General features: G+C 34.4%; 2 protein-coding genes across 10 annotated transcripts in view; one reads left to right on the top strand and one right to left on the bottom strand.

Moving 5' to 3' along the window:
- Not1 (CCR4-NOT transcription complex subunit 1) overlaps positions 1–17,696 on the bottom strand; it is a 177,008-nt gene extending 159,312 nt beyond the window's left edge. For 6 of the 7 annotated variants that reach the window (XM_069845567.1, XM_069845569.1, XM_069845573.1 and 3 more), the window contains exon 1: positions 17,363–17,613. In XM_069845567.1, the coding sequence (XP_069701668.1) occupies positions 17,363–17,464 (102 nt within the window). In that variant the 5' untranslated portion in view covers positions 17,465–17,613. Of the gene's footprint in view, positions 1–17,362 lie in introns of all 7 variants that reach the window. The other variant, XM_069845568.1, reaches the window with a different exon arrangement.
- A 49-nt stretch (positions 17,697–17,745) lies between these two features.
- The window catches only part of HBS1 (translation elongation factor EF-1alpha (GTPase) HBS1), a 116,336-nt gene continuing 107,623 nt past the window's right edge, over positions 17,746–26,458 (top strand). For all 3 annotated transcript variants that reach the window (XM_069845577.1, XM_069845576.1, XM_069845575.1), the window contains exons 1-2: positions 17,746–17,943; positions 23,609–23,677. In XM_069845577.1, the coding sequence (XP_069701678.1) occupies positions 17,901–17,943; positions 23,609–23,677 (112 nt within the window). In that variant the 5' untranslated portion in view covers positions 17,746–17,900. The remainder of the gene's footprint in view (positions 17,944–23,608; positions 23,678–26,458) is intronic.

Genomic DNA, 26,458 nt, shown 5'->3' with positions numbered 1-26,458 from the left:
TTATCCTGTACTATTTGCAGATGACACAAGTATCATAATTACAGACAATATCTTTGCCACATTCAAATATAAAACAGAAACAATTCTCCTTAAAATTTATGACTGGTTTACAACCAATAAACTAGCATTAAACAATAATAAAACTAACATAATTCAATTTAAAGCCACTTCAAATTTAATCTCTGAAACATTGGACACAACTATCAACAATATACCTCTACTAGAAACATCAACAACCAAATTTCTTGGTTTGCATATTAATAATACAATAAATTGGAAAAATCATATCAAAGAAATAACCCCCAAACTTAGCTCAGCATGCTTCGCAATTAGGTCGTTACAACAATTTCTAAACAGCAGTATCTTAAAGACAATATATTTTGCCTATTTTCATTCCATTATATCCTACGGAATAATATTTTGGGGAAATTCTGTAGATAGTAAAAATATATTCTTATTACAAAAAAGAGCCAATAGAATAATAGTTGGAGCAAAGGCTAGAGAATCATGTAGATTATTTTTAAAAAAATTAGAGATTCTAACCTTAACAAATCAATACATATATTCTACAATAAATTTCCTCTTATGTAATAAAGAAAATTTTCCAACTAACTCAGCCATACATAGTATAAATACCCGCAGAAGGAATGATTTTCATACGCCATCATCAAATTTATCATGCTTTCAAAGGGGAGTACGTTACATGGCGATAAAATTGTTCAATAGTCTTCCTGAAGACATTAAGAATCATAGCCAAAACCCTGCATTATTTAAGACAAAACTAAAAAATTACTTAATATCTCACACTTTCTATTCTGTAGATGAATTCTTGACATTTCACAGTACTGTGTAAATATTATAATAATATTAAATGGTAAACATATTACATTGTATAAAATATTATTGTTATTAAGGTATTAATTCTGTACATATTTCATATTTGCATTTTATTGTTAAACGTAAGAATTGGACATGTTCTTTATTCTATGCTGTAAAGCAAATGTAAGAATATTATGGAATAAATAAATAAATAAATAAATAAATAAATCTGTCTGTCTGTCTGTCTATCCATCCATCCATCCATCCATCCATCCATCCATCCATCCATCCATCCATCCATCCATCCATCCATCCATCCATCCATCCATCCATCCATCCATCCATCCATCCATCCATCCATCCATCCATCCATCCATCCATCCATCCATCTATCTATCTATCTATCTATCTATCTATCTATCTATCTATCTATCTATCTATCTATCTATCTATCTATCTATCTATCATCTTAGGTTATTTAGCATCTGAATGAGATGGTGATAATACCGGTGAAATGAGTCCAAGTCCAGCACCGAAAGTTACCCAGTATTTGCTCGTATTGAGTTAAGGGTAAACCCCAGAAAAAACCTCGAGGTAACTTGCCCTGACAGGGAATCGAACCTGGGCCACCTGGTTTCGAGGCCAGATGCGCTACCCATTACTCCACAGGTGTGGACTCTGATTTACTTAAGATACAGTTAAGTCTACCGATTTGAACCAATTTTCCTACTATACTTTTTAAGATATGTTCTTAAATTGAATTGTGTATTTGATGAAGGAACTAAGTCTGAAATTGTTACTTTTCAGGAGTGCAAAAGAACTTCTTTACTCTTACCTGTTTCAATTAATAACTTTGAGCTTTTTATAGTGTATTCGGCTCAGTGATTAAAATGTGACAAAGGTAAGAGACACATGCGTGAGACTAATTTATACATTTTTTCACCTTTTAAACTTTATAGACTTGGTACCTTCCTCCATTACAGACACAAACATTTTGGAGATGTCAGGAAATATGTCATATTGTTCATATTAAATGACGCTATTTATTGTGCATTATCATGTCATATGATATTTGCAGAATTTCTATGCCTAGTAATTGTTTACAGCTTGTAAAAATTACCAAATGGGCCTACTAAAATACAAAATTACATTAAAACACTAACTAAAGTAAAAGTTTACATACATTAAAGATATCATATTAAACCAAATATTAAACATTTTGGAAAAAAAAAAAAAAAAAAAAAAAAACAACATTCAGTCACATAAACTGTACATAAGTATCATTGTTGTTCAGAAGAAAACATTTCACAGTCCTGTTTTTATTCATGATCATTAGTCAAACAAGAGAATGTTTGCAGTGATATTATATCTATATAAAATGCTGAAGCATCTTTGTTTACAACATAGTTCAATAGCTTCTTTATGTTATCAATCCGTGGAGAACTTGAGGAAATTACCTTTCCCAAGATGAAATGTATGTTTCATAATAACTATTAACAAAAGGACGAGCTTCAACACCACCAATATCTGCACTGTATCTGAATTCCTTGAATGAAGAAGGGGAAAATTTAATCTTTTCATGATAAGGAGCACTCTGATAATATGGTAAACATTTTAAAAAATGTAGGCCACCATTTGTCAAAATTTAATATCATAGCACAGTCCACTAGCTTACATGTAACACTTTCTTTGCTATTTACAATAACTGCCATATACTCTACCATGGAGTAAAAGTCGATCTATCTTTTGAAGTTCCTTCTCAAAGCTCAAAGTCCCTGAAGCAGGGTAGAAAAGAATGATCCCTCTCAGGAAAGTAGTGTGTAAACTCCTTAAATCGTTTTGATGCTGCCTGTCTTAGACACATTCTTATCATACAGTAGTATGGTACAATAACTGTCATTGTCCACTACATGTGGCAGAGAAAAACAAAGTCACTGAGTTAGTCCATCGCTGTGGTGTAACATTTAGTCTTCTTGACCATGAAACGAGCGGGCCCAGGTTCAAATCCTGGTCGAGACAAGTTACTTGGTGGGGTTTTTTCTGAGGTTTTCCTTCAACCACTCGAAGCAGAATTGCTGGGTAACTTTCGGCATTGGACCTCAGACTCATTTTGCCTTCATTAGTATCATTCCATTAATCATCTTAATAGTTTACAGGTCGACCAGAGGACATGGTGGATGTGGTTTCAGGATCTGCCTATAGGTAGCATCTGTCTGCGGGAGTTGCACATATCCAGCAAAGTCACAGGAGTTTTAATAAGCGGACTGCGGATGACCAAGGGAGTGTAGCAAACAGGAGGGTGCAGAATAACATCACAGGCAGGCAGAGGATCAGGTCTCCAGTCAGAACAGGAATTACAGGTGCACATGTGATTCAATCTCATTTAATTAGACTGTTTGGCAGCACAATTAATAATGAAATATTTTCCCATATTTTCTGCAGTTATCGTTTGCTTTCTATCTGTTAGAATCTTCTTATAAATGGAAAATGACTTCTCAATTTCACACAAAGTAACTGGAGCGTATTTCAGATGAGGGATGATACTCTGAACAATGTTCTCAGGGAACTGCTCAAACTCAACTTTAAGCATTTTGCATAAAATGGAATAAGTTGTGTATTCTGGGTTCTTTTTTCAATATACCAATAAATCTCACTGAAACACACTCACTGATTACTCCCTTGCTGATTAACAACACTGCTATAAATTCTGATGCGTTTGAGAACAAGAAAGAAAACTGTTTGAAACGAGTCTTTGTTGGTGGCATCGAACTCGTGCAATATAGCTTTGAATATAACGACAATGTACGAGTAGCTCAATAGCATTCAAATTATTTTTCCTTTTTTGCTACAGTATTGATAATTCAATATAGGTGCAAAATAAACCGAGAAATTATTATTTATTATATATTGTATATTCTGCAATAATGTTAAATTATGTAAAAGTATGTAGTATGGTGTGAAATATGTAATAAAAAAAAAAAAAAAGTAAAAGTAAAATAACATTTATAGACAACATTCCTACATGTGTATCTGATCAACATTTGCCTTTTATTCGTGCATAAATATGTAGCATTAAAAATATGTAATCACATAAAATCCCGTATCTAGTCATCATTCTCTATTGTTTGTAAAACTTCAGCTATGCAATACAAGCTAATTGAAAAGGTTCTAGTTTCAAAATGGTTGAAGGCGGAGTGGGATTCAGCTGAGAATGATAATTTGACAGTCGAGAATGAGTACAAATTTTTAGAACATTTATTGAGAACAATGTAGATGTGTCAGCTTTTTCGGGTGTGATTGAATTTGCTCTCTGTCTCCTCAGGATTAATGCTTCAGTTCAGCGTGTGTTTTTGCTCATGAATTCAATTTGTGTTTCCTGAGGAAACAGAAACGCAATCAGAAGGCAGGAAGACCACTCAGTTCTGAGGATAGCTCACCGGCTGAAACTAGTCAACAAGGTACCGTAACCTAGTATTTAACACGAGAAAGCAATATAAACTTTATATTCCGAAGTGATATAGTGTTAAAAGTTGTGTAATCAAGATGTATAGCAACTCTATTATAGACAGAAGTTTCTTATGAAATCAAAGACGAGGCTTACAATGGCACTTAACAAATAATTTTCTTTGGATTCTGGAGATACCTACTTTTGCTGCCTTAGCTTATAAATAGTTATGAAATTACAACTTAATGCTATTGAAGACAGAGACAGAACAACATGAACAAACTAGTAGCAGAATACTACAGTCTAGGTCAAGGGTTTCATTTAAGTGAAAAATAATATTGCATCATCATCATCATCATCATCCACTTCATGGATTAGGCTTTAATAGCCTAATAGTTACGAGATTAGCCTAAGTATTGACCTACAATATTTTAAGGAGCATCCTTGTCTTCGTTTATTTTTTTGTTTGTAGTTCAATATCTGTTTTGGAACTATTATTGTCATGCTTTGTATTTGTTCAAACCATTTCTATCTATACTGTGACATTTCCCCATTAATGTGTTTTTTATCACTCCACAGAATCGATGGAATTTAAAACTGCCTTTTTTTTTTTTTTTTGCATCTGCAAATAACATGATGTTCATTATGCATGTATGTATGTATTCACACTGCATTATCTACGATATAAAAATGTTTATCTGATTTCTTCTGTCAATCTCTTAGCGTCATCAAAGTATAAATTAAAAATAGTATGTAATAACTAGTAATATGTGTCCTTGACAATTTCCCAGATTTATTTGAAATTTCTACTGCATTTCCTGTTTTCCATTTCAATATTGTAATACATGTTAAGGGGTTAGGTACAGCAGTAAAATTTTGGAAATATTCAACATTTTTTTCCTCCATTACTTAATTTTGTACAATAATGAAAATTAGTTTGTGTAAAACACTGTCCTTCTGCTATATGAAAAAAGATTTTAAAAAATTGTTTACATTTTTTTCTTTTCAAAATTCAGTTCACTGCGCAGTGATGAAGCATTTCCCACATAACTAAAAAACTATCCAACATTCTGTAATGAAATTTGTTGTGTGTATTTATGCATGTCATATGATACAAGATCACTTCTCTACCTTTGATAGATCGTCTGATAAAAAATAAATTCATTTAAAAAATGGTCAAATATCAGTATTTTCTTCTAACACAAAATAAAAAAAAAATATTATTTATTAAGGAATGTAGTTGAAAGAGCATGATAATGTAAAAATAAGTTTCAGCAATAAAATAAAAGAGAGAGAACATGAAAAAGTTAACAAGTTTATGAGTTATGAGGGAAATGCTTCATGACTGCACAGTGAACTGCCACCATTTTGAATTTAAAAAAAATATAGAAATAATTTTTTTTTAAATCGTAAGAATACTTTTTTCATATAGCAGTAGGACAGTGTTTTACATATATCAATTTTCATTATTGTACAAGAAACAGTAAAGGAGGAAAAAAATGTTGAATATTTCCAAAAATTTTACTGCTGTAAGCTGTACTTAATCCCGTGAGTGAAAATAGAATCGTATGAATGTCAGGAACAATAATAATACAAAATGTGGTACTTCACTCAAGGTATAAAAAAGGTTTATTTTTTAATTTTATGAGAAAATAAATGTGTCGTAAACTATGGCTCTATTCATGTACCGAAACCCAACCCATATAAGGTACTATTTTGAGAATGCTTTAAAGAATATTTTTTTCATATAGCAGTAGGACAGTGTTTTACATATATCAATTTTCATTATTGTATAAGATACAGTAAATGAGGAAAAAAATGTTGAATATTTCCAAAAAATTTACTGCTGTAAGCTGTACCTAATCCGTAAGTGAAAATAGAATGGTATGAATATCAGGAACAATAATAATACAAAAATGTGGTACTTCACTCAAGGTATAAAAAAGGTTTATTTTTAATTTTATGAGAAAATAAATGTGTCGTAAAATATGGCTCTATTCATGTACCGAAACCCAACGCATATAAGGTACTATTTTGAGAATGCTTTAAAGATACCTATATTATTAAAAAAGAAATTAAGAAACTATGCCTAAAGAGATTGGCTTGGTTCTCTCAGTTTAGGGGATTTTGCATTGGATTGGAAATCTTATCATGTAGGCTACTAAGACTAAATGTAGAAGACTAAATTCTCGTTTTTTTTTTTTTTTCCCCTTGTACAGAGGCGGGACCCGAAGGCTTGCATTGTAGCCTGATGCTTATTGTGCTTACCACTCCTATTCTGTGAATGACTGGGTAGTCAAACAGCCGCACTCTTGTACAAGTACATAAGGCCGCACCATGAACTTAACCCAGGCTATTGTACGAATGATGATACGTGAATTAATGATGGCAAAATGAGTCTGAGGTCCAATGCCGAAAGTTACCCAGCAATTCTGCTTCACTTGGTTGAGGAAAAATCCCAAACAGGTAACTTGTTCCAACCGGGATTTGAACCCAGGTCAGATGCGCTAACCATTACTTCACAAATTCTCAGTTGTTAGTGAGGCAAACCCTTTTCGTGATCTTGGCCAAGGCAAATAAATATGATAAATCACATTACAACAAGAACTTTAGAAACAAATTGCTAGAAAAATAAGAGAGATGCATGTCCAATTATACAATTTCAAAAATATTTCACAAGGCAAAAGGACTCAAGATGGCCCAATTAAATTGAAACGAGAACAATTTTAACAAAAGAAAGGAAATGCAATTCATCATGTATAATTTTAAATCAACAATTTATTCACAAGGAATAGAGGTTCTACATGAAACCGGACCAGATCTACAAGATTAATGTGGTGTTTGTGATTATGCTAAAATAGAGAATACAAAGGGAATCTACATTGTACAACTATGTACACAAGTATATATAATTTATTTCCAAGAAATAGTCTGCCCAGGCATCCTGGGTTGCCAAAAACACAGAATAACACACATATAAGAATAATAATGATTACAGTAAAATAGATGAGTCAAATTTAAATGTGAACTAGGAGCTTAAATTGAAGAAATAATAAATTTGTACATATATTGTAATAATAACACACTAACGGATAGAAAGGGGGGGGGGGATTATGATATTCCATATAAATGGTTTTTCAGAATCACCGCAGACCCTTTAATGCTTGATGTAATTATTTTCGGAATGATATCATGGATTTCAAATGTTTTGATAGTGTTTACAGTTGATCAAATACAATAAAATTACAAGACTCCATTGAACTTCTTACATCACAAAAAGTCATCTGGCACTCTGATAATGTTCAAAATAGGCTACCCCGTAACTGATGTTAAAGGTTTGGCTGACTGTTTACAAAGCTATTATGCAAATGAGAAAAAAATATTTCATTTCCTTCAAGAAAGCCCTCAAGGCCTCTGAAGTGTCAGTACATGTGGACCATCAACAGCTTACCTAACAAAGTTCTAATTATATAGTGTGATTCAGCTTGTTCTACTATGTAATCATATCATCTTGTATTCTGTTTCTGAAACAAATTTATTCTTAGAATTGATCAGCCTCTTTTACCACTGCATGTCTAACAGTTCTGCAGAAGTAATTCAGCAATGTGGGATGATCACATGAATGAAAGGAAACATATTCGAAAGAAATCTCCCATCTACCATTCCATGTTTCACTGGAAAAACTGCAACAGGGACTGACAGTGAAATTAACAACTGAAATGCATTTAAAAATATAAATTATTCAATATTAAATAGACAGCAATTAAATGCAATCTGTTTTTATCTGACTATTAGATAGGCCTACTAAAGTATTTTATTTTATAAATGGCTGATATCACAGTAAATATTACTGTTAATTGTAACAAGATTCAGTTAAAAATATATTTTCCTCAGGAGGTAAGAAATTTTATTTTGAAAATTTGGTCAGTATATGGGATCAGTGCCTACCCAACATTATGATGAATATGGTGAGGTATAATCAATGGTGAAATCTGGTTATGAAGGCGAGCTGGGGGGGGGGGATCACCATCCTAACCACACATTACCCCCATACTGGTTGTATGATCATTCACCTTTGCTGAGCCATGTGGACACAAGGCCAGCAGTTGGCTGGTAGGCCTTGAACTTCATGGGCTGTTGCAAAACGTATTTGTCTTGTATGAAATCATAACAGTTTTCCTAAACTCCTTTTCCTCTGGGTCAGTAATTCAAAATCTGTATATTATAATATTTTATTCTTTCTAAAATAGATATAATTTCTAACATCTGTAAATTTTCTCAATTTCTTTTATGGTCTAACAATGTGTAGGCCTGTCCAATGGTTCTCCTTAAAAAAATAAATACTCTCTGCAGTACTTTTTACATCTTATTTTCGAAGTGCCCAAATTTTGCTACCATATAGCAAAGTCAAAACTCTTTCTAAAATTTAAGTCCTATTATTTTTTTAAACCTGATCAGGCTTAAACATGTGATTTATGGTAATACGCCCAATATTGGTTGATATTTAATTAATTTTGTTTGGAAATTTCTTCGACCTTCTTATGAAAACTGGAATTTCCAGAAACATTTTTCAGGTAATTCTGAACTGAATATGATATATTCCAGAAACATTTTTCAGGTAATTCTGAACTGAATATGATATATTTTCCATTGAGCCAATAATTGAATATCCTCCCCTCCTGGAATAAGGGTATATGGTACATTGTTTCCCTATGTACTTAGATCCTTCTTCTGGGGGAGGGGGTGTATTGTACTGTATTTATTTACATTCCATGGTATTCGTACATCGCTTCACAGCTAGAATAAATTATAGTCGCAACGCTGTTATTCCAGGTGTGACTCCTCCTCTTTGCTTACGTCTTAGGAAGTCAAGGCTCTATAAAATCTAGGTAAATAGTATCGTTCGCCATTTTTGTTCTTTCATTGCCGAGCTACCAGACGAGGGATCTATTTGCCACGCCGTTAAACATTATCATGTCGTAGCTCCTATTATAATAAATCAAACGCACTGTAATTCAGCAAATAATTGAGTGGCAAATAACGTCCTCATATGCCTTCTGCTAACGCCAACGAAAGAGCCAAAATGGCGGGCGATTATATTAAGTATTTATCCAGGCTTAGGAAATGCATCAGCGAATCACAAGACGCACACATTTAAATGTAGCCGACCTGAAACGTGATTGGCTGCCGGAAATTAGAGCGACGGGACTATAGTATTCAATTAGTGGCCTAACTATGTTTTGATATTTATCCATGTTGCATTTAAATCATGTTAATGTTATGTTTTATTTAACGACGCTCACAACCGCAGAGGTTATATCAGCGTCGCCGGATGTGCCGGAATTTTGTCCCGCAGGAGTTCTTTTGCATGCCAGTAAATCTACTGACATGAGCCTGTCGCATTTAAGCACACTTAAATGCCATTGACCCGGCCTGGGATCGAACCCGCAACCTTCGGCACAGAAGGCCAGCGCTATACCAACTCACCTACCAGGTCGACATTTAAATCATCAATTATCAGATTCTTGAATTCAAAATCTTTTCACCCTGTTTTCTTACAATTATTATTAATTTTCTACCATACGCAATCGCAACATTTATAATTAAAAACACACCACTTCTATTATTATATCTCAAGTTCACTGGATGCCCTAATTATGGCTCTACCTACCTACCAGTATGGATATTATAATAAACATTACAATATTTTCATTATATTATAAAAATCCGTGGCACCACAGCCCTTGAAGGGCCCAGACCGACCAGCCGGCTGCTGGCCTCACAATTATATTATAAAGAGCATGAAATTACTTCTTTAAAAATATGACACACTAACATATTGCTTGTACAGTAACACGAATGTCTATCCAGAAGAAATAAAGTACCTACAACTCATCTGGGTACCAGGACACAGTGGAGTGTACAGTTCATTATTATACAACATAGTAAGTTATCTATGTATTTTTAGTGCCATTTTGTCATTAAGTACTTCTGTATGGTACTGCACCCCACTATTAATACCACAAAGTTTTGAATGTCAAATATAATAATAATAATCACCATCATCATTGGCATTACGGCCCTTGTAGTTTAGTCTTAGCCTCCCTCAGAACATCCGACCAATTACTCCTGTCTAATGCTCGTGTAATAATAATAATAATAATAATAATAATAATAATAATAATAATAATAATAAGTATAAGTATACTTTTCCTGTAATTGTCCCTGTCTTTCGTATATTTTTCCTGTAACTATCCCTGTCTTAATGTCTATTAATGTTTGCATTAACATGACCTTTTATGCCTTTTTTCCATTATAGAATTGGGTAATCTTTCGTGATTTTTTTTATGGTTTTTAGTAGAGTTTTCCATTTAATTCCAGTGGATTCTTGGACAGCCACTCTCTTCATAATATAAAGAGTTACAGCAAAAGTTACTAAATCCTACCTTCATAAAACAAGCCACCAGTAAGGCTAGTGTAAAAAATATGTGAAAAATGTTTGGTAAAAAGTGATGATGTGAGTTGAGGCAAAGTAAGATAAACAAAAACAAAATCATGATATATTCTCATATAGAAATGCAAATGTAATATGTTTTGCTTTAAGTGAGAATGAGTAGATGAGACGAAAGCTGATAAAAAGTGAGAATTGGTCGAGTAACATACTGTAGCAAAGTCTAACGAAATACAAGTGGATGTGTGTTTACTGGTAAGCCTAATGTCAAAAATTAGTTCTTACTATTTGCCTTTCTATGTATTTATGACTCGCATTAATGTCTTATGACTTCACATTCTTCATAACAATAAAAAACGGCAAACATACTTAACACCACATGTACTTATAAATTACCATAAAATAAAATGTTAATAATCAACTTTCTATTCTCATGTTGATCTGGTATATGACCAGTGTTGGAAAAAAAAAAGTTTTATTTAAAAAATAAAAAAAAAAACATGTTTTTTTTTGTTTTAAACTGCTTTTTATATCAATTTTAAACAGTGCCATATAAAAGCGCGTTTTTAAACTATGATGTTGTTGACTAATACTAAGTTCTTGCAATAAAGCCCATTAATTCTTTTACTCTCCAACATTCTCACACACAGTGAGTTTAAAGGAAAGGGCTGGACATCGCTGAAGATGATTCTGACCCATTTCTTCTTGATTCCCATCTATTATTATTTGAAATTTCATAGATATGGTACGATATTATAACTTGCTATCTTGACTTGATTAATCTTTTAACAGTTGAAAATGATTAAGTTGACGTGGGGTTTTAAAAATATAAAACATGTTTTATAGAGAGGGATAGGTACTGTAAAAAGTAGGGAAATTCTCGATTTTTTAAAGAAAAATTCGAGAAAACGACATTTTCGACATTTTAAAATTTATCGTGGTTTATTAAACTAAATAAGGTTATTCATAAAATTAATATCCTACTAACTGAAAATAAATAAATTTTATGAAACTTAATGCTGAGTTTCATAAAAAGGAATATTATCAAATTTACCTCAGCTTGAATGCTTATATTTTCTCTGAAGATCTAGCATCTATTAACAGTGATAAATAATTTTAGGACATTTTAAAAATAGGCTATATACAGTCCAGTTTTGAATAAGTACAAACTTGTAATTCTAATTAAAACAGTGGAGCATCTGTTCCTGCTGTTTGACCATCCATCGTTCATTGTGAGTTTCAGAGGCATTATTCCACATGAGCACAAGCCAATCATACACATCTTCCCATCTTTTTAAATGAACATGTGTTTTTTTAATGGATGATCATCATCAAAATTTCGCTTCTCTAAATATTTAAACAGAACAATTAAAACATCGATTACTTTGGAGTTACTGTTTATTACTTGGACCATACAACAGAAATACAAAGGGACATTTCCAATCAAAGTGAATATCCAGACTTCTGCTTTCTCATGGCGTCACCTACCATCGAGTATTGATTAGTGAGTGAGTGAGTGAGTGATCACAATCAAGTGATTACTTGTATCATAGAAAATGCTGTCTAACTTGCATGTAACAATTATAATTATTACAATCTGGAAACTACAAAAATACATATTTTCGTGCACACATCAACCAAAATGCTTCATGTAGTAGAAGAGGTGTTTGGTGATTTAATGACTCAGTAGTACAACAAAAAAAATTGGCACCCTGTGGAATACTTTTCAACTTTAATTTTATAGCTCAGTTTTTCATTTTGAAATTTTAAGGTAAGTTTGTTGAAAAAAAAAAAAAAAAAAAAAAAAAAAAACAGAATATTTTATAAAAACAGCTTAAAAGTACAGTATTTTCAGTGGATTTCTTATAAATATAATACAACATGCTTTAGACAATAGGCCTACAGTATATCGTCGTTGTTCCTGCAATAACTTCTATGTGCAAAATTATAAAAATGTTTCAATAGGAAGAAAAAACACATTTATTCATCCTTTGGCAGCTGTATATAGGAGACTGTGAATTCTTACATTTTCGATACAGAAATATAATTACATATAAGAGATTATATTATTTGCTGTATCACTACTTAAGTTATTTAATAGAGCAAAAATCTGAAAATCGATAAATATGTCACATAGGAGTTATTGCAGGAACAACAACATTATGCAGATACCAGCTTTCAAACTGTACATCCTAAAAAAATTCCTTATTAATAACAAGCTAACATTTGTTTGAAAAAAGTAAAAGTCTGGCTCCATAAAGTCAGGAGCACTAATGTAAATTCATAAACTGTAAATTTTATAAAGGCTTGAATAGAAGGAAAACATGATTTTATATTGCAAACAATTAGAATGAAATAAAACCACCAGAAAACAAGAGAAATAATTTGCATGATAGGGCCTATATCTTAAAAAGAAATATGTTTTAAACGTTGTGTTTAAAACTTGTATTAATCAATGGATATTGTTTTAAACAATTTTTAACACTTTGTTGAAAACTTTTTGTTTTAAACATGCCAACTCTGTATATGACATTCGAGCATTACGGTATGTGCCCAAACAAATTTACAAAAGATTTCAATGTACTTATGGTATATACCAGGTGATAAACACTGCAGTAGGCAACATATGAAAGATACTAGCTCTAGTAACTACGTAAACAATTTTCTCATACAAGGACAAAATTGTCAAAGATTTAGATACACTTAGAATATGGTCACTGTAAATACCGGTATCCCTACATAAAGTTCAACTGTGATACGTTAAATTATATATAAATACATTATCATTCTGAAATATCCATTACACTTCAGTTACGGTATTAAGAAGTAGTTAAACTACGTCAGGAACAATATAATATAACTTGTGTTTATTTCTTATTACATCAATACTGATTTGAAGTAACGATACGATACAGAATTTTTGTTCTAAAAACAGATTCCACGTTTTATTTTACAATAGACCTAGTAATTTTCCAGAAAAGCTACAATGAAGGAGGCACAAATGTTTTTTTTGCTTCACTGGTTTTTGTGAGATGTATATAGCTAGTGATAAAACACGTGGTTTTATATTGTAGCCACAAATACTTTCAACACAAAAATAGTTTTGAAAAAAAAAAATGTTCACAAATGTAAGTAAACCAGAACATAGCTACGAATCTAGCAGCAAATGATCTGAACAGTGGGTATTTAGATGGCTCGGTCTTTTTAAAACATCTAAGCCAACACAATCCTTACTTGCTTTTTACAAAGGTATTGTTTTGAATTTTAGTAACTTCAATTTGTAAATCTAGTCTTACTTTCCCTATGGCTATAGTAAAAAGATTTGCAAAGTGCATGAAATAATATTCCATTTGTTTGAAGTCACCAAACTGTCTACATCTAAATTCTGTAACTAAAATTTTAGGATGTCAGAGTACTTATTTTGATTCATAAAACTGTAAGAAATTACTGTTAACATGGAAAATGGTGAAACTCATTTTTTGCCACTTGACACAGACTCCATATCAATTTCATTCAATTTGCATATTAACTTATTAGCTGTCAAAATTACCTGTAATGAAGTCATGACCTTTCTGACATGACACAATGTCGTTGCATAAGTCAATTACAGCTACATCCACTAACATTTTAGAGTGCAGTGAACATTTCACGTTCTCGTTATGACTACAGAAAAAATTATTTATCCCTCTCCCATTCCGCATTAACTTAAATATAATTTTTGTGGACTTCTCTTTTTCTTTTGCTTGCAAACGCATTTCAGTAAGTAAAGTAAACTCTACACAGCACAATCTTCAAATAGCATTGATAACACACCCTAAGCTGAGGCCTGGAAGGGCATTTCTTTACTATAGCACTACCAAATTGTGAAAATGTATTTATAATCTTGAGTCCTAGACGATTCATAGATATCGTAAAGAAAAAAAAAATTGAGTGCCGACGTAAATTTCGCGCCCAAAATGAGAGTCGAAAGTTGCTTGAAAGTGGGAGCCAGCAGAGATGAGAGCAAGCGGAATCACTCTGTCGAGGTAGAAGGGGTAGGCTTTAGTGAGGGGCAGTACATACAACTCATTTCCGTGCGTTTCCTTACTGAACACAGAGAAAAAGCGAGTTTCAGTAAGGTCGCATCAATGACAGATTAGGTTAGTTTAGGCTTTTACTATATCTTGCATATATTCACAATTGTCTAAGAATGTGCCATTTCTTCCAAGACAGGCTAAAAGCCTAATCTGTCATTGATTCGACCTTACGAAAACTCGACTTTTCTCTATGAATCAGTAACGAAACGCACGGAAATGAGATACATGTGCTTCCCTTCCCTGCCACCTACCCCTTGCACTTCACTAGAGCGATTCCACCTGCCTGCTGGCCTCCACTTTCACAGCAACTTTCGACCCTTATTTGTGGTGTGAAATTGGCGTCGGTACTCAATTTTTTTTCGTATAAGATACATATGACTCGACTACAACCCAAGGATGTAAATACATTTGTACCTAAAAGTGGTAAAGCTACAGTAAAGAATACTCGAAGGAATGAGGAGGGGTATGTCGTGACGTCTTACTTACGTTAGTCTGGGTTCAGGCCCATTGAGGAGCATGCTTCGCAAGACCATATTTTGCGATCACTGTTGTAACCATCTCTCCCCTCATTTGTTAGCAATATAACCCTCGAGAGATCCAGAATGCAATAATATGGAAATGGACCATTTCCCTAGTAATTCAGCTTAAACCTCTCGCATTTATATTGGTACAGTAATTAATTACTAGGGAGGATCAGAAAGTAATGCACAACAATTTCTTTACAGTATACTATTTTGGTTAGGACGTTCAAAGTTGGCAGATAGTTAGTTTGAATCTTGTGCTACAGACAGCAACGGCTCGATTAGGTGTCACCCTGGCGAAACGAGTGGGAACTACTGAGTAAAGATGGAATATGTGCTAGCATCATCTACTTGTGAAGGGCAACGAGGTGTAGTCCGTTTTTTCTGAGCAAAACAAAAAAGTCCTAGTGAAATCCACAGGGAAATGTTGGAGGTGTATGGTGCTGATTGTCTGGACCATAGAAACATCTCCAGGTGGTGCAGGTTCTTCTCAAAGGGCCAAGTAAATCTTAACGACAAAGCACTTTCCAGCTGACCAGTGACCGCTGCAACATCATCCAATATCAGGGGCATTGAGGCAGTAGTCATCCATCCTACAGTCCAGGCCTCGCACCGTCTGAGTTTCACCTCTTCGGATCAATGAAGAAATTACTAAGTTAGCAGGCTAATGCTTTGATTCGGATGAAGAAGTGAAATCAGTCATGCACACGTGGTTATACACCCAGAAAACAGAGTTTTATAAACGAGGTGTACTGAATCTGTTGTCACGATGGGGGAAATGTGTCGAGAGACTGGTACCTGTGTTGAAAAATAGGTAAAACCTGTAGCTTTTTTCTATATTATTTCGTTTTGCTTATCTATTAAATACACTGCCACAAAAAAAAAATGTTGTGCATTACTTTTCGATCCTCCCTCACGAAGCAAGTATACATCAGCAGAAAACAACTAGTCAATATAACGTACATCAATGACATTATCGAGGATCAGTGACAGGTTAGGTTAGATTTGTTCAGGTTTTTGGTAACTTATGTCTTGCGTAGGCTATACACATTTTTGGTAGGCATACCAAGAGCATGAACAAACCAAACCTAATCTGTCACTGACCCTCGATGATGTTCGCCATATAGACCAAAGTTTTCTACCGAATTACTAAAACAAGTAGGCGATGCTACAACAATGAATTTGTAACTGCAAACTAAAACCACGTGTTTATCATTAGGTCTGTGTCTATATACATTCCACAAGCAAAAGAAAATTGGGATTGTGCATCCTTCAGTGTAGCTTTCCTGAAGAATTACCTAAAATTAATTACATATACACATACAAAGCTCTAATCTCTATCATAAAGAATGTACGATATATTTTGCCTATTAATGGTTCAAAGCAGATGCTACGATTTTAAACAATATAGGTAAGGCTACTTTGGGGCAGATATTCTTCCATGACGTATTTAAACGGCGTGTGCATTTATCAAGAACTTACGGTTTTTATTCTTTATATTAGCAAGTACTCGCTAAAATTCATGTTTATTGTACTACAGAACTAGTTTTAATCTTTGGCTACAGTTGTACACAAATGCATTAGTAAGTTACTAAATGTAAACAATCTCAATGGTGCGGGTACCAGTGGCCCTACAATAAATTCAGCCTACTCACTTTCATATCATTTTATTCAACTAATGTATAGAGTGTCAGCTTGCCTACATTTTAAACCCTTGAGCAAATATGATTTGTGTAAGTGGTGGTTCTAGAGGGTTGACTCACTCACGGAGCTTGTTAAGTGCTGGGCCATGTATACGAGAATCTCTTGCAAAACACAATTGTGTTATACCCATACCTATTTTTACAACGTTTCTAGTGCGTAAAATAGTATAATATCGTCAAAAGCAGTGCGAATATTATAATAAAATGAATCTAAACATTTGTATGCGTTGGCTGGGAGCAATGACACGGAAAAACCACACTTACAAACCATATGCAAATTCAGACATGTAGAACATATTTTATAGCAGTAAAATCAAAATAATACACCAATGATAGGCTATACTTACGTGTGATAATTCCTGAGCACTTTGTTTATAATTTTTCTTTGTTAAATTTGCAACCAAATAACTTATTTGTGACAAAGTAAAAGACAACGAGTCCAGGTTCATAGTTCCATGAATACGGCCTCGAAAGCTTCAAACAGGTTTGAAGCTTTCTTTGGTATCCACGAAATGCTTCCCTGGGATCTATTCTTGATGAAAGTGTGATTACTACATTGATAAAGGCCTAAGTCCAACATCGGGATGAATATTTTAGATTACAATTTCACAGCAACATCATGGCGAACACAACAGATAACAAGTACGAAATGAACAAGTAATAATTGTAATTTTTGTTTCGGTCAACTTCGGTTAGAATCGTATCGAATCGTTTCTTTTCTGATGAACTGTACAGAGTGCAGCACGATGCATTCGTGGATACAGATGTTTGCAATCAAATGGTGAAATTGATTGAGTGCAGTTTTTGATTACGTTGGCAAATGTATCACTTTTTGATTTTAACTCACTTTTCATATTGATAATGGTAACATAATATACCAACAAGATGTCACGTCATAGAAATGTGCGGACAATGGATTATTCCGAAGGTGAGATTCGATTGTGTGTGTGTGAGACACATATTATGCCTACTTGGGTACTCATATCTGGATATTCAGAATTACACGAAAATCGCAGTGAATTACAACAACGTGCATCATTCATTAGTGACAGAATAGTGGAACTTTTTGTAAACTAAGTTAGATTTCTTGCTTTTAATTATAAAATTGACTTCACTGCAAGCTTTATTTATAGAAGGTGTTTGTTTTTGTTGGACATAAAGCATATTTTGTAATAAACCGTAATCTGTTTACATTACCCGAGCTTGAGAGAGTTTGAAAATCATAAATGAATACGTACAGACTCAAGAATAAAATCTGGGCCACCTGAATTTTCTAAGTTCCAGTTATAACATACTGCGCATGCTCAGTGCTTACTGAACATGCGCAGTATGTTATAACTGGAACTTGGAAAATTCAGATAGAGAGAATTTCAATATACGGTTACTTCACTGTCAGTTTATCTTAAAGCACAAAAAAGGAACAGATTTGTCTGTGTTTGTCGAATGCACATCCTCATACTTACAGAAAGACACTTTTTAGTACCAATAATTTATTTTGTATGTTACAAGATTGGAATTTTGAGGGAAGAGGGTAAGGATTGTAACTGTGTTCTGAAGGTGGGAATGAATGGCTGCATCGCCGCCATATTGTCCACATTAGACGTCACGAGCAAAAACGGATCGTAGTTTATAATGTAAGACACGATTGTTAATTATTTGGAAATGCGACCACCTTCGACAATAATCTCTATTCTCACTGGCACTAAAAATTATTTCTTGCTGGTGTGTTTCGGACATCTAAACACCCACTATCTAGAAATTTGCACCTTCACTGGCACCAAAAATGCTTTCTTACTGGAGCGGTCGAGGTCTATGAACATCCACTGCCCAGAATTTTGTATCTGTACCTATAAAGTAAACTTACAGTGAGTGTAAAAAGTATTCGCACGGTGGGTAGACCTAATAAAAATAAATAATGTGCTTCAAATCCTATACTCAACTTTTTAGACATGAACATAAGTTACGTACAAGTATGTATGTATGTATGTGTATATATATATATATATATATATATATATATATATATATATATATATATATATATACACACACACACATACATACACACATACATTCTCTGTTATTTGTTTACATACCGGTAGCTATAAGCACGAAATTAATTGCACAATTCTCGAAATAAATCATTCTGTTTGATTAAAACATAATGATATCAAAGAAAAATACGATCAAAAAGTTTTCGCACACTGGTCACACTTTAGTGAGTGCCTTTTCAGTTTGAATACTTTGTAGGGTAGCCCTTGCATTTTACATAGTCCCTAACCTTCTGGGCATAGACTTAACTAAATTTGAAGTAACACTTGCTGGAGTGTTGTTCTACTCTTCTATGATTGCAGCCTTTAGAGAGACTTTGCTGGTAATATTCCTGGTTCTAAGTCTTCTTTCTAAATAATCCCAAAGGTTCTCGATTGGGTTGATGTCTGGTGATTGGGGAGGTGTCTGAAGGTACGAAGGGATGTTATAGAGAATCCACAGTCGAGTATTGTGGACCGTATATTTGGGGTCATTGTCTTGCATGATTATGTCTTGCCAATTTTTCGGCACTAGGCACTACAAGACCCTTCAGAATATCACTGTAACGTTGGTGATCCATATTGCCCTCTATAAAAGCCAACGTCCCCACTCCTGCTGAGCTCACGCATCCCCATACTAGCACTCCATCTCCACCGTGTTTCACTTTGGAACAAAGATTTTTCTTTTCCAGTTCTCCACACGAAACCTCTCCCACCAGACCCACCATTTATTGAACATACTTTCATCAGTGAAAACTGTAAAGCATTCTGTTCCATAATTCTTGGGGTCGGTTAAGATTTGTTTTGGCAGAGTCTAATCTTTTATTAACTTTACTGATGTAGTATTTCCTATGGGTGATTCTACCATGATATTCACTGCTCCTTAGGTAATTTCGGATTGTACTGTCACATACACTTATACCGAGATCATATTAAAGCTCTGTCGCAGTTTTTGGTGCACTAATATGTGAATTCTTTTTAATTTTTTGTATGATTGCTCTGCCAATGTATTCGTTTATTTTCCTCGGCTGATCACTTTTCCTTAAATTTTCGTTCGAATTTCTTTCCCCGTATCTGTCTGTAATTCCCTTGATGGTTGACTTACCTCTATTCACAATCGTTTACATTTCACTCAGTGTTTTACATTGATATGCTGACGAATGATAGTAGTCCTTTCTTCCTTAGCCCCGGTTCACATGAGCGGAATGTCTGCAGAACGACAGCCGCACGGTGGCTGCACCATTTTCTATGGCACACTAATTTAAATGTAGCAGTTCACACAGGACAGACAGTCTGCGGCAGTGGAATGTCTCCGCATGCCAGCCGCATCGCCCATAGCGGAACGGACGCCGCACGGTGGCCGCAAGTTCGCTATGAACTATTGAATTATATTGTATCAATCACACGAGTGGACGCAGCAGTTTGGTGGTGAGTGTCCAGACGACATATCTTTGCTTTTACGAGAACAGGACTACGTATGCTTTGGCCCTTTGTGTGTCTGTAGGCCTATATGCGACGATTGTCCAAATCTGACAGGTGACCTGAGTGACATTCGTGAATCTGATGCTGACAGGTGGGCCATCCTGCATCAGTCCCTAATAGAGCTAGGTCCCATTTCACGGACAAGTAGCCTGATAAGTCTCAGGGGCCGGAGTCCCAAGCCCTTCCTGTCATCGTTGGCTGACAGATAGGCATCCTATATGAGCCCCAAACCCTTCCTATATCAGCATCGGAAATCCGTAAGCCCTTTTACTATTGCAAATGATAGATGAGGGGAAAGTGAAGTGTGTTGGTGGAATGATAGAGGGAAACAGGAGTATCTCGAGAAAAACCATCTGTAACGTCTGCTTGAGTCACAGTCGACATATCACACGTGTATTGTAGTACTGGCTGTTGAAATTTTTTTTAACTTGTAGTGTGCATTGCACATTGTGATTGTATTCGATGAATGATATAGATGTAGAGAAAGTTGGCGTTGAGGTGATCGAGAATGAGAAAAGGCTATATATTTAGGACATTCAAAATGAAGAGTACAAGGACAGAAACAAAAAATGTTCAGCATATTATGAAATTTGTTGTGTACTGTTTCTCACTTTCTTGGAACATTCTGACGCAGAAAGGGAATGTATTACTAAATAGTCATTGTCAAATATTTCTCGCATAAACCTATACAATAATACATAAATTATTTTAATTTATGACATTTACCTTTTACTTCATTAATTTCTCTATGTAGTTTTTAATAAAAAGTGATAACACTGCCTGAGGTATTACATGGCATCCAAAACAAAAAATTGATAATTTTGGACTTAACAGGTTTTTCCCCTGAACCCTTCATATTCTTTCTGAAGGCATTTTTCATAGTATGATACAATAAAATTCATCGAAGCTGGGAAATATCATTTTCATGTTAATTAAAATAAACTGATTCCTCCTTGCGCAACTAGTTAAACAACACATGAAAAGTTCCTTGTAATAATGGAGTGCTGACTATTGGATGTACTCAATGTCTTCATCTTTACTTTTCTTATCAATAATTGCATTTCGAAGTACACTAGTACTGCACGGTGATTAGCATCTATGACGACTGTCCACCTCAAATTCTTCCGTCCGTCTTTTATCCGCTCGTGTGGCCTCAGAATGGTGCGGTTGCCACGCGACTGCCTTTCCGCAGACATTCCGCTCGTGTGAACCGGGCCTTAGAAGTTTCTTTTCCTCTTCGTCACATTTGGCATGATAGCTGTACACTACTTGTGATTCTAGAACCAAATTGCCTTGGAACATCTACTGCATTCCGCATGAATGTTTCTATTCATCAACAGAGTTGTGTGTGCGATTACTTTTTACGCATTTTTAATTTTGTTAGGCTTTCAATTTATTGAACTGTGACATAACCTACACACAAAATTATTAAAATTTCTTACGTGTATTTGCTATGTGATGCTTTCGTTATACGTGAACAGTTAATACCAAGAATTAATAGTGCTTCATTTACGTCTTAATTTGTAGTAAGGAAATCGTCGTGTGAATACTTTTTACATTCACTATATGTATTTAAATTACATGTCTCATCAGCATGTGCCATTATGGCTGTGATGCATACATTCATTAGCCTACTACTTACAACAGGTGGATAGTTCTAGGTTAGGCTATTCTGTGGATAGTATTGGTGCTGGAAAATAAAACAACGTGTTTAGTACTGTATACAGCTCCTGGTACGCAATTGTTAAAGAAAAAATGGCGCCTCGTTTGATTTATTTCTTATGTAGAATTCTTTAATTATAATTTTCCTATTGTAAAGGACATTCTCAATCAGCAGGAAAATGCAAGATCAATCAATCTTCTTAATATATCCAGCTATTTTCTGACAACATGAAGTCCACTGTAGTAGTCTATTCAGTTGTTGTTTTTCACGAGAAATGAGGGGTATTTTGATTGGTGTTCATTATAGATGCCTGTTGCTAGTAGCCAGAGTTGGGGAGTAGTCAATATATACTGCAGGGCTGTGTCTTCTGCAACTGGTACTGATGATTTTAATTTACTTCTTTTGTGGTTTATGGTTGGACAGTATAGAAGAATGTGTTCCAGATCTTCATCATGATTATTACAGCACAGACAAGGAGGATTATCAGAAATGTGAAATCGGTGTAGATACAATTGAGTGACAATGTGACCTGTTCTGGCTCTTGTTAAAAATGTTTGAATATGTCTGGGCAAGTTTTTGTACATTTCTAGGTCATTTGGTTTCTTTTGTACAGACTGTAACATTTTTTCCTTTGTCAGAAGAGAGCCAATTGTTGATCCATAGGTTTGTAAAATGAGACTTTACTGAAGAAAAATCACTGGATAGAGATATCACTTGAAGAGGTCTTGGTTGCAAATATGTTGTCTGTTTTGCAATATTATCGACTTTCTCGTTTCCAGGTATACCACAATGACTATGTATCCATTGAAATGTTATTTCCTTTTGGAGTTCTTTTAGTTTACTTAGTTGTTTCTGAATTGGAATAATTCTATGTGCATATAGGTTTGGTACATATTTAATTATCGTATATTAAATATAGCCCCCCTTGGAGTCGGTAAGTACTCACCTTGTCGTGATGAGGGGGCTTAAACTTGTTGTTTAAGCTAACAAGTAACAAAGAGGTATCCACATAAGCTGCATTAACACCAATGCACTCCCACTATATTTTTCACTGCTTATGATTCATGGAATCCCTCAGTGTAAAATTCTCCGGAGGTAAAAATGCAAGATATAAGAGCAGAAAGTGTTGTTGTTACTGAGTTACTGAGTTCTTGACGGTGAAGCCATTAACTCTTCTGTTTTCCAAGTAGAAGAGTGATGTAGCAGGAAGTATAACTGTTTAATGTGGGTACCATATTTTATGTTGCGGTGGTTATATCACTTACACACAACCCCAAACTGTTCGGAGGACCACACCTGCCATTGGTTAGCAGAAGAATTATCAGACAACTCCACCGACCATGTATGTAAAAAGCCAGAATTCAGAAACATGTGATACCAGTATTTGTATTACATTCCTTTTTACTTTTCTTTTTCAGAATATGATGGATTTGATGATGTATATGGACATTCTGTGGAAGATGATTACTGCATATCGCCAAGTGATGGTAATATTGTAGAAAAACATTAAAGTTAATATTATATCATTGCTTAACTTTAGCATATTTGTTTGTGTTTTGATAAATTATCAGCACACTAACGCTATTTTGCACCACTTTGTAAAATCACTAGACAACTTTTAAAATAAAACAACACAATTAAAAACATGATGTGAACACTACAGTACAGTAGCTATAATCCCACCAGCCTGTCTCTAAAGTGATTTCCTCCTCATATAAAAATGCAATGTGAACACTATGGTAACTATAATCCCATCTGCTCGCCCCAAATTGATATCGTCCTTGTATGCGAAGAATTTGGGAAGGAGTCAGTTTCCAACGCCATCTTCCATTCTGTAACATCAGTTTTTCATGGCTATCAGTGCATGCACAGGATATGCCTCAGCGCAAATATGAATGATATAACTATCCCTTCATCTAACCTACTCTAACCTTGTCACAGTCCTTGGTCTCCTGTCACGTAGCTATCTCCTCATATAAGCTAATCCATTATAATTTAGTCACAGATCTCGACTGTGTGTCACAGACCTCAGAGCTATCTGCCACAGATCTTTGAGGCTATCAGTCACTTACTTGAGCTATGTATCACAGACCATGGGCTATCTGTCACAGATCTTGGAGCTGTACTTCACAGACCCCTGTCTGTCACTTAACTAATCCCTCAACAAACCCACCCTAACCTTATTACAAACTTCCATGTACTGCTACCACAGATAAGCCTTTTCCATTTCTGCTAGTATTTAATTTCGTCTTTTACTCTGATTATGATAATTTTACTGAGAGATTTGCAAGTTGTGTGAAGATGGATGATAGCAAACCATCTGAACACACACAAAATAGTTTTTATTTTGTTGTGGTTGTATTATATTAATTTTGTGGTGTGTATTTGTGACTAAGTTAATTAAGAAATGTAGCTTCTTTAATGTTATATGTTACAACTCTGATTTCTGTGCTATTAAGGTGGTGTATAATAGTCGTGTAAAGTAGTTAGTGCTTTGCGATGGTGTTGCATGCTTATCATTTAATCAGGATTCATAGTCTAGCACAATTTCATTTCTTATTTTGTGAGTCAGTCACACACTCTATTCTTCTTCATGTCCTCATTTCAAAGGTTTCCAGTCGTTTCTCTTCACTTTGTCGTAATGTTCATGTTTCTGTCCCATACAATGTCACACTCAATACAAAGCACTTCACTAGTCTGTACCTTAGTTCTTTTTCCAGAGGTCCGCAGAAGATGCTCCTTTTTGTATAAATTTCCCTTTGCCATTGCTATCTTTCTCCTCTTGACTTATGGCAGCAGCTCATGTAACTAATAGTAAAATAGTTCATTTACTACCCTAGCGGCAAGCCTTGTGTTTCATATATGTATTTTGCATACATCAGTACTTGTAATGTCAAATGAGGTGTCACATTTTCGTTGTAAATATTATCCCTAGTTACAATTATCATTATACCGACATCAGTACATTGATTTCTACCACCACCATCTACAATGAATACATTTTAAACTATAGAATGACTTAATTAAAATTGAAATTAAAATTATTAACTTTTTTTGTCGTCATCAGTCAACTCAAGATATAACAATGTTATATAATCCACATGTAGGTGATATTGGCACATAATTTAAAAATGCTAACACATCATTGGTAGACATGATATGTTACCACTCCTTGTCATTGGAGCAGCATCTGAGGTCTAATCAATAAACATAGTCTTATCTTATCTCTTCAAAGAAAAGTGTCGTCTTTGACACCAGTTGGGTATTAATTGAATGCTGTAACTATACCTTGTATTACATCCCAAATATTTGAAGCTAACCACTTTTCTACTGCCTCATTTCGAATTTACATGTTTATCTTCTTTATTTTTTTCTGATAACCATGGTCTTCATCTTGTTTGCATTATTTTTTCTTCATCCCATACTCCTTCAGTAGCATATCCCTTAGTATCATCTTCTCTTCTGCTAACTACGCAATATAAGCAAATCTTGTGCACTTTATTTTTCTTCCTCTTACCTCACCCATGTTCTGAAAATAGTTCTTCACTGAATCCAATAGATGTAATAAAATTATAAATTGAGGAATGATTGATGCAGATTTTATTTTCTATAGCATAAATAGGATTTGTTCAGGAACCATAGAAATTGAAAAATCAATCCAGAAAGATTATGCATCCAAGGAAGATAGACCAAGGTTTCAATCTATACAGAGTGGAAGTGAAATAACCCTGCAAATTGAAAAGGATGATAGGGTACACTTAAATGAATAGAAAACCTATATCACGTTTTACGATTAAATGCACAGTTAATTAGAAAATTAAGTTGGAAGTTTCAACAGTCTGGCAACATTGCTGCTAACAAACCCCACTTCCTTCTTTCCTTAATACAGGTGTAAGACATCAACGAATTCAAGTCTGTTTCCCTAGGTCAGGCATGTTAAAGTGAGCCATAGATGGCATTTGTCAAAGCCGTGGTTCATCTTTTCTACAGTGGCCAGATGATTGACAGGTCATCTTAGAGTTCGATAGCTCGAAGCTAAGTTGCTACTCTCTTGTCATAGTAAACATACTAAAAGCATAGGTTGTATTTTTTGTTTGTGTTTTGCTATTGATTGAGTTTACTTTTTTTTTTAAGGTATATTATTATTGTAATGTTATAAAGTTTTTCTGTCAGAAGCAAAAAGTACAACCTTGATCATTTGTGAATACCGAAAGATTTTTTAAGTACACTTAGTGTTGTACAACACTTACTTACGAACGAAGTAGACA

Source organism: Periplaneta americana, chromosome 14 (genome assembly GCF_040183065.1).
Source record: "Periplaneta americana isolate PAMFEO1 chromosome 14, P.americana_PAMFEO1_priV1, whole genome shotgun sequence".
In the NCBI taxonomy this organism is placed as follows: domain Eukaryota; kingdom Metazoa; phylum Arthropoda; class Insecta; order Blattodea; family Blattidae; genus Periplaneta; species Periplaneta americana.
This window is presented reverse-complemented; position numbering and strand designations above follow the sequence as displayed.